The 9592-nt window shown below is 42.8% G+C and overlaps 1 protein-coding gene across 2 annotated transcripts in view; it reads left to right on the top strand.

The window, feature by feature from the left end:
• The window catches only part of roraa (RAR-related orphan receptor A, paralog a), a 218105-nt gene extending 208519 nt beyond the window's left edge, over positions 1-9586 (top strand). For both annotated transcript variants that reach the window (XM_024282663.2, XM_024282664.2), the window contains 7 exons: positions 2659-3054; positions 3644-3765; positions 3845-3977; positions 4728-4835; positions 5644-5754; positions 5893-6005; positions 9130-9586. In XM_024282663.2, the coding sequence (XP_024138431.1) occupies positions 2659-3054; positions 3644-3765; positions 3845-3977; positions 4728-4835; positions 5644-5754; positions 5893-6005; positions 9130-9294 (1148 nt within the window). In that variant the 3' untranslated portion in view covers positions 9295-9586. The remainder of the gene's footprint in view (positions 1-2658; positions 3055-3643; positions 3766-3844; positions 3978-4727; positions 4836-5643; positions 5755-5892; positions 6006-9129) is intronic.
• The last annotated feature ends 6 nt before the right edge of the window (positions 9587-9592 follow it).

Genomic DNA, 9592 nt, shown 5'->3' with positions numbered 1-9592 from the left:
TGAATGCTTAACTAGGCCCACATAATAGCAGGTTGTTAGAGGGAATGAGTACGGCTGCTGCAGCAGCCATAATGGGAGCACACAGGTGGGAATGTGTCAGCGCTCCGACTTTGCCAGACCGGACTGGACTGATTCTGTGGGAGCAGCATGGAGCTGTGCTGTTTTTCTGTAAATCACACTCTGGAATAGTGCAGGCAGGAAGTGGAAAACCAAAACATACATTAACACAGTGTGGCACATCTTCATGCTCACGTTCATACATATTCATGAGTGTGAGTGGCTGTGCACGCGCGTGAGCATCCTCGCACGCGGTCAGGACAGAGGAAGGTGACTCCTACCTTCACGGAACATACTGGAGCCCATCTGCCCACACTGTTCTCTGTGTCGCTCCACTCACTCTCCACACAGAAACATGCCCTGCTACCCCCTGATTTACTGCCAGCACCCCCTGCAACAGCACCAGCCCTAGTCTCAGCACCGCTATTTAATCTGGAAACCTTGAAACTGGAGGCAGCGACTTCTCATGCCTCAGTGCCGGAGTGGGAGATAAGCTTCCTGTTACTTCCCACGTTCTCCTTCAATCTCATTTGTGTAATAATCCATCCTGAAATGTGAAGGTTTTCTTTCGTTGTAATTTAAGACCATCTTCCTCTTTGATACTGTGTTTTACAGCAGTTCAAAGACTGTGACATTTGGTTCCAGGGTCACATGTTAGTCATTGAAAGGTCACTGCATCCAGTGACACCACACAAGAGCTACCGTACAACATGGTGTTTTATGGTTTAATCAAGGCTGTTTTCTGTAATGTGGAGCTGAGGTTGCATAATATGGCAGCCAGAGTGAACTCGATGATAAATAAGTGTGTTAGTGAAGGTGGATGTTAAACATGTGCAGGTGGCACACACTTGCATCAAATCCAGATGTCTGAGTGAGATTTTGTGTGCATGAAAACAGGTGTAAACTTAAAATGGATTTACAAAGATCCTCATAAAACATAAAACTTTTTGTTTGGGAGAGGTACAAAAAATAATAAATTTAGCCCCAAAAAACTATTTTTCACTTATAGCGGAAGGGGGCGGAGCTATAGTCTCAACATTGACAAAAGATTAGGAAATCATCAATAAAAGCTTCTTCTTTTTGTAGCAAAAATAACAAAATTAATATATTTAAATAAAATAAAAATATAACAATAAGAATAAAACTGTTTGAACTTCTATTTTGCTGTTCTTATTTGCCACCCTTCTCCCCCAAATAAAATGTTTTTGCTCCGCCCCTGCGAAGTAACAGCTATGTTTTTTCCATTCTTTTTAAAGGACCAAGCGTGCAAGAAAATTAATGTAAAGTTCTAAAATTAATTACCATATTTTCCACACTATTGGGCGCACTGGATAATAAGGCGCTCCATCAAAAAATTGTCTATTTTAGACACGTGTCATATATAAGCCGCAGTAAACGAGAAAATTACGAGAGAATCATTCTTTTTAATCATTTTAATAATTGCATTCACAGTATATCTAGAACTCGTTTGCCATCACATTAGCCACATTAGCATATTCACAATACCTGTAATTTGCAACCTTGTTTTTAATTCAGTAAGACTGATGCTACTCAAAAAAACATTACTATGACTACACTAACTCTCAACCTCGCTAGTATCACGTACCAGAAACAGTGTGACACCGCTACACGTTAGCCGTGTTAGCCTATGTGGGGAATGCCCAATCCCGGTTAGCAACATGTAAAAAAAACCAGACTGATAGAGCTAAAACAAATGTTACTGTGACTACACTAACTCCCAACCCTGATAGTATCATGTAGCAAAAACACAGTACAACACCGCTATACCTTAGCCGTGTTAGCATATGTGCAATAATGCCCAACCCTGTTAGCAACACATAAAAAACTGATACAGCTAAAACAAACGCTACTGTTTCTGATCTAACTCCCAACTTTGATAGTATCATGTAGCAAAACACAGCCCAACACTGCTACACATTAGCCGTGTTAGCATATGTGCAATAATGCTCCACCCTTTTAGCAACATGTAAAATAATGGACTGATACCGCTAAAATAAATGTTACTGTGAGCATGCTAACTCCCAAAAATGTTTCACACAGCTACAAGTTAGCCGCATTAGTGTATTTACAAAAACACCCAGCCTTTTTGTAACTCATAAAAAATGACATTTTAATAAAGCGGAGTGTACCTCTCAAAATAGCTTCAGCATCAGTCAGCACGACCAGAATTAATCCACTTATAAGGCACTCCGGTCTATACGGGGCACTGTTTTTTTTTTTTTTTTGTTTTTTTTTTTTAAAGAAATTAAGCCTTTTAAGTTTATAAATCAGAAAATGTGGTAACTTTGCAATAGGAAAATTGTACTTTTCTGTGCTTTTTTAAAAGTTTAGTTTGAATACTTTTTAGCAAGGCGAACTTTTAAAAACCTAATTTAAAAAAGTAAATATCATTTTTTACCTAATTTTTGTCCAAATAAATTAAGCAAAATATATATATATATTTTTATACTTCCAGTGGTTTTTATTTGCACCCAACTGTGTAAAGTTAGAGTTTGAATGTCTAAATGTGTGTAAATATATGTATGAATGTTATGAAACTGTATCTTGAGCCTTACACTTGTTTGTCCTTTTCTAAACCAGCGGTGAAGTTTGGCCGCATGTCAAAGAAGCAGCGCGACAGCCTGTACGCCGAGGTCCAGAAGCACCGGCTGCAGCAGCAGCAGCGCGACCACCAACAGCAACCCGGAGAGGCGGAGCCGCTCACACCCAGCTACGGCCTCTCAGCCAACGGCCTCACGGAGCTCCACGACGACCTGAGCGGCTACATGGACGGCCACACCCCCGACGGCAGCAAGCCCGACTCTGCGGTCAGCAGTTTCTACCTGGACATCCAACCGTCCCCCGACCAGTCAGGCCTGGACATCAACGGCATCAAGCCGGAGCCCATTTGTGATTTTGCCCCCGGCTCCGGCTTTTTTCCTTACTGCTCCTTCACCAACGGCGAGACCTCCCCGACTGTGTCTATGGCTGAACTTGGTAAGGAAGTGAAAGCAGGAGGACAGACGGCATAAAGGAGGAGGAGGGGGGGAATAACTCAACCGTGGGGCAAACGACACAAAGGTTGCTTAAAATAGCAGGAGGTTAGAGACTCATCTCCAACACTCATTAAAAGAGCCTCTTTTTTGTAATTAGTTTCCATTAATTAGGGCCAATCAGGATCCAGCAGGGCAGGCGTCTGGGGAAATCATTTTTTTAGGCTCCCCTGTGCCGAGGAACTCCTTTTAACAGATGTGTTTTCAAAACCATTTAAATTCTTACACTCCAAATTTCTCTCCGAGAAAACGTGACCTTTGTTTCAATGAGTAACGCGGCGCCCCTCCCCCCTCGCCATGCGTTTGTGTCATAACTGGATTGGCTTTGCCTCAACCTTAAGCTATGAGCTTCCTGCAGGCGGTGAAAGAAAATGTCAACAAGCCTTCTCTCAGTCAGAAAAAGCCCACGCGCATCCGCCTTCTCCTCCTTTATGAAGGCTCAGCTAAGAAATCTTCTCTTCTCGTATCTTTTTTTAAAATTTTTTCATCACTTTTTGCATAGTTGATCTTTTGTCATGACGATTGTTTTTCAGAGCACCTGGCCCAGAACATCTCAAAGTCGCACATGGAGACATGTCAGTACCTGAGAGAGGAGCTGCAGCAAATGACCTGGCAGGCTTTCCTGCAGGAGGAGGTGGAGAGCTACCAGAGCAAGGTGACTTGACCAACGGCGGCGCTCACTAAAGCCATTGTTTTAAAGCAGATTATTCATCCCCTGTCCTATCTGTTCCTAGCCGCGGGAAGTCATGTGGCAGCTGTGTGCTATCAAAATAACAGAGGCCATTCAGTACGTGGTGGAGTTTGCCAAGCGCATCGATGGCTTCATGGAGCTGTGTCAGAACGATCAGATAGTGCTGCTGAAAGCAGGTATGACAGCCTGTCAACACGGCCCGCCGCCGTCAAACTCACCCGCCACTACCACCCCTCTCTGGTATTGTCACAAGGGTGTAGCTGACCTGACTGCACAAATCTCGCTCCTTTTACATGCGCAGACAGTGTCACAGACGGAGGACCCCGCCCCGCCGGTTTCCCCTCACTGTCTCTCTGTGTTTTCCTCTGTTCATTATAAACAAGGCAGAGGGGGACACAGCATTAGAGGACTCTCGCTCTACATGTAGTGTTGGCTGCCATTTTTCAAAGAAGTTTGCTACTTTCACATCCAGATTGTTCTTTTTTTTTATATATATTTGACCCTTTAACACCTGAGGTATAACACAAAATCTTTTTAACTTTTCAAGAGGCGCACACATGCAATATTTTCAGTTTGGTACTTTTCAGCACTTTATCCACTCAGTGTTGCAACATTTAGTGCAGAATAAATGCCCATCCAGCGAATAAAGGCTGAGGAGATGAGCAGCATCACTGCTGAGTGAAGTCCTGTTTTCATCCGTTTTGTCACTACACAGGAGTAGCCTTCTACCAGGCGTATTTTCATCCTCTGGAGCAATATTTCATCTTATTTCTGACAGCCGACGTCTTTATTTCAAAGTGCTTGTGTTATGCGTAATATTGGAGATTAGCACAAAGCACAAGCATGTGTTTTTGCACCTTTAACTGATGTGCGGTGGAAGGAAAAAGAAAGAAAAAAGCTCTGATTGTTCCTGTCTGTCTCCACAGGCTCTCTGGAAGTCGTGTTTGTCAGAATGTGCCGTGCCTTTGACTCTCAAAACAACACAGTCTATTTCGATGGAAAATATGCCGGACCTGATGTGTTCAAGTCATTAGGTAAGCAGGCTGTGCGCGAGTGTCGGCGTGCTGGCGCGGTTTACCCATTTTTCCTTTTTGCAACAGCCAAAATTAGAGTTGTTGTGCACATTGCTGAAGGCAGAGCGCTCATCCCCTCCTCACCTGGCATTTCTGTCTCTTCAGCAGTTATTTATGGTAGAACAGAGACGTTAGTGAGGCTCCGCTGCATATGGCTTCTGTAACTGTGAAATAAATAAAACCAGACGGAGTGTCATTGGGGAGAGTGCGATCAAAACTATCGCTGTTAGTCTGACATAAAGCATCTCAAGCAAAAAGCAACTCGCAATCATGTCTGAATGAAGAGAAAAGGGAAGGTGTTCCAACGGTTTTCCACTGCTAACCAAACAAAAACGTGAAACGGTGGCTGCAAAAGATGGTTGCCATCACCCGCTCTGTTTGTGCATGTGTCCTGCTAGGAGTCCGTGGCGAAGGGAGGGGGAGGGGGAGGGTGATTGCGGGCTTTCTGAGCGGCGGTGGCACCCGCCTGTCTCTCTCTCTCTGTCTCCCGTAATTGATTTAACTAAAAGCCTCAATAGTGACCTCATTTTGGCTTGCGTAACACCACCCAACTGCCAAAAGTGACTCGTCTGGGAGGCAAAACTCAGTAAAAGCATTGCCTCTTCTGCTTAAGACGCTCCCATGTGCTGTCAGCATGCCGCTCCTTTTTCATCTCTTCCCCTTCGTCTACCCTCCCTGTGCGCCTCTCTCCCAATAAAGATCAAGAGGGAGTGTTGTTCTTTGCTCTCGCTCATCCGACGCCCCTTCTCTCTGTCCTTTGCTGTGGCAGGCTGTGACGACTTGATCAGCTCCGTCTTCGAGTTTGGGAAAAACTTGTGTTCTATGCACCTGTCTGAGGATGAGATCGCCCTGTTCTCTGCCTTTGTGTTGATGTCTGCTGGTAGGTGTCAGTCACACACACACACACACATGCTATACAACAATTGCCCTTCATGCATTTCCAAAAACCTCATCCAACTGGTTTGGAAATTAGCACCAGTTTCAGTGGAAATAACAGTTGTGACGATGTTCCCTCCAGACCGGTCCTGGCTCCAGGAGAAAGTGAAGGTGGAGAAGCTCCAGCAGAAGATTCAACTGGCCCTCCAGCACGTTTTGCAGAAGAACCACAGAGAGGATGGTATACTTACAAAGGTAAAACGCATTCAACACTCATGTATTAAAACTGAAAACTGCTTATACTGTAAGCTGAGCTAAAGTAACACTGCTTTGGATCCTCATCTAAAACCCACAAACCACTTCAGTGCAAAACTACTTAATAAAGTAAAAAGACTCTTATTAGAACAGAAATTGTCCATTTTCTGTCTCATCAAGAATGTTTTTCAAAAGCAAAAGAATCCTAGTTTAAGAAAATGTCAAAGTAGGGCTGGGTGATAAATCGATTTTATTGATAAATGTACTTCCCTGTTTCTAGCTATGGAAAAACATTAAAATGCCAACTAGCAAAGAGAAACTTGTTCCCAAAACAGGAACACTTTCTTCTGTTCTATGGAACTGGTTTGATTCTGTGACTTAAATAACAAAACTGTAAATCTGTTTGAATGCTGATGCTACCAACAGTGGGAGTAGGACAAAAGTTAGTTAGTTTTGGAAAATCGCAGGTGTGGTACCCATTTAGAACCCCACCAGCTCAGTGACCTTGTGGTAGAGTGTTTGCTCTTAGACTGGAAGGTCGTGAGTTCAAATCCAGGATGAGTCATACCAAAATATGACCCATCGCCTCCCTGCTTGACACTTAGCATAAATGGGATTGAATTTGGGGACTAAAGCACCAAATGATTCCCAAGCGCAGCTGTGTCTGTAGAACACCCCTCCCCCAGGGGTTGGGTCAAATGTGGAGAAAAAAATTTCACAGACCTAGTTGTGTAACAATTAAAGCCTCTTTCCACTGAGCGGTCCAGTATGGTACGGTCCAGTGTAATCTGGTATTATGAGCTAACTATTGTTAAATTGACCCATTAAATAGTTCTGACCCGCACCTCTTGAGAACCCTCATGTGTTGAAGGTCCATAGAAAAAGAAAGCGATGACGACATAAGAAAACACCACATTAGCGCTAAGCTAGCATTTCCGCTTTCTTTTTTACGGCAGAATTCTTCTTAGCCGACCGCAATCTTCTTTCAAACAACATTAAATTCCTGGTATACACAAAGTACAAAAAGTAAAGCAAAAAAAAGATGACCTGCTGGATGACCTCCACTGATATTGCTTTTCTAGTCATCGCACTACAATGATGCAACGACACGCTAGCAGTCTACACCGTCTGCGCCGTGAAAGCAAACCACTCAGTGGGAGCGAGGCTTAGCCGAGTGGAAACACTTGTCAGATTTGACCGTACCGTACCGCTCAGTGGAAACTAGGCTTAATGAAACTCTAAGGCCAAATCCAAATTCTTCCCCTCCCCCTACAGCCTACAGCTTTTCCCCACCTATACATTTAGCCCTCCAAACAGAGAGTTATGGAAAAATTATGTCTTCAGATTGGGACCACACTCCCACTCAATGATGTCATCAACAGTCGCTGGTCAGCTAAGTTAGCGCAAAATTGCTAGCGCTCAGAAATACATAACAATATTGGTTTTATGACTTTAAAAAGGTCATGCTATAACAAAAAGCCACTTTTTACATTTAAATGTAAACTAGAGCACACAAACGTGAAGAAATGCACTTCTCCTCCGCTGCACTGGGGTAAGGGAAATAATTCGTATTCAGACGTACTTTTTTGTATATAACATCCCTCCTGGTGGTTATAGATTGGCACCAGTGTTTTCGTCAGCAGTCAATCAATTTATGAATGGCGCTGTGACTGTAAAGCACTTTGAGCCTTCAAGGAAGGTAGTAATTTACTGAATAAGTATACGTATAAGTAAACAGAGACTCTTTCAAGTGCAACAAGTGCTTCGAGATGCTCAAGCTCACAAATTTGGTGTGATTTTTTTTTTTTGGGCCGTACCGCCCAGCCCTACATCTTAGTGACTAAATTTTATTTTATTTAATTATTTTCTTTTTTTTAACTGTTGTTAAGACAACTTTTTTTTACCCCATTGGCAGTTTTTTTTCTCATTGTTAGAATTTTTTTCAAATTTTAAGAATTTTTAACTTTTTTCTACTGTTTTGGTGTATTAGCCTCTTAAGACCCGAGCTAATATTTATGTTAACCCTCTACACATGTGTTAGGGTTGCAAGTAAGCAGAATTAACTGCTATGGTAATATAACGAGGGCTGTGAAAGAAAGCAAAACAGAATTAACGCGTTTTTAACACCCTCAGGCGTCCTGCTGTGCAGCTGTGAGATTAGCATAATAACTCCATCTAAAATAAACGTAAACTTTTTCTTATTTTCTGTGATTGAGATTTATTGAATGAAAGAGATAATACTGCATTTATTTGTTGGTTTTGGGCAAAAGCGATTTTTTTTAATTTTTATTTTAATAAATGAGGCAGAAGATGAACGTCGATCCAACGGCTGCATCTTAGAGCAAAAGATCTGCTGTGGTGGGCGGAGCAAAACGGAGCTGTTTGCTATTAGAAATCTGACAATGAGCAAACGGATCATTATTTTATTTTGGGATAGGGACCAATATTCATTTTCTACAGTAACAAGTCTAAAAATTACCGAAATTCCACTCTGGCGCTGTTAAAGAGTGGACAGACACACCTCCAAATGTGAGCAGATTCCAGCCGAGCTGACCCGAAATCCAGCTGGATCAAACTTCTTGCAAAAAATATTTATTTTTTTTATTTTCACAAACACAATGAGGAAAATTTATGAGAAAAAGCTGGAAAAAAGAAAAAATGTCAAATGGACAGCAGCTCTTAGGAGAAAAATTCTTATTTCTGGGAGTTGAGGTTCCAAAGGGTTAAAAATAATCGTTCTAAATGTACAATTTTGCGTGTGATTTGCAGATAATACAAATGCTGTAACTATATTAACTAGATCAATTAGTTGAACATAACTAGTTAAACATAACCCAAAATGTGATCTCCGGGCCTGTGGACGCTAGGTCTTAAGAGGTTAAAGTGGCGTCCCTTTGCATCGTCATAGAAATGTCAATTTATCAAATGCATTTGCTCTTTAATAATACTAGAAAAAAAAGCGTCCGATTTTCCTTGTGTCTCAGCAGTTGTCTCAATATTTACCAGTGTGTTTTGCCCCTGTGTGGGACAGAAAACACTGTAGGGAGGAATGTTTTTCACTGCCATTGCTCCGTGTCCTCGCCTCCCTGAGAATCTAAACAGCCTGTCTCCTCTCTCTCCACAGTTGATATGCAAAGTGTCGACACTGCGAGCGCTGTGCAGTAGGCATACAGAGAAGCTCACAGCTTTCAAAGCAATATACCCAGACATTGTGCGTGCCCACTTCCCCCCCTTATACAAGGAGCTGTTTGGATCAGACTTTGAGCAGTCCATGCCCGTTGACGGGTAGCAGCCCTGCCGGGTGCCGGCGTGCCCGTCGTGGGGGGAACGTGGAGGAGGAATCTGAGACACTTTACTGGTGCCCTGCACAAACCGGAGCGGACACACGGCACGCTGTTCAACTTGTTGTTTTACATCTGAATGGGGATGGGGGGGTGTTGGGAGGGGCTTGATTGTCAAGGTTTACTTTATTAAATTATCTTTGGAATGGCATGCAGGACCCGACACCCCACGGGACTCGAGACGGAGATGGGAAGATCTGTTCGGCTGAACTTGACTCTCTTCTGCGCTTTTTTTTTTTTTTTTTT

Source organism: Oryzias melastigma, linkage group LG6, assembly GCF_002922805.2.
Source record: "Oryzias melastigma strain HK-1 linkage group LG6, ASM292280v2, whole genome shotgun sequence".
NCBI lineage: Eukaryota > Metazoa > Chordata > Actinopteri > Beloniformes > Adrianichthyidae > Oryzias > Oryzias melastigma.
This window is presented reverse-complemented; position numbering and strand designations above follow the sequence as displayed.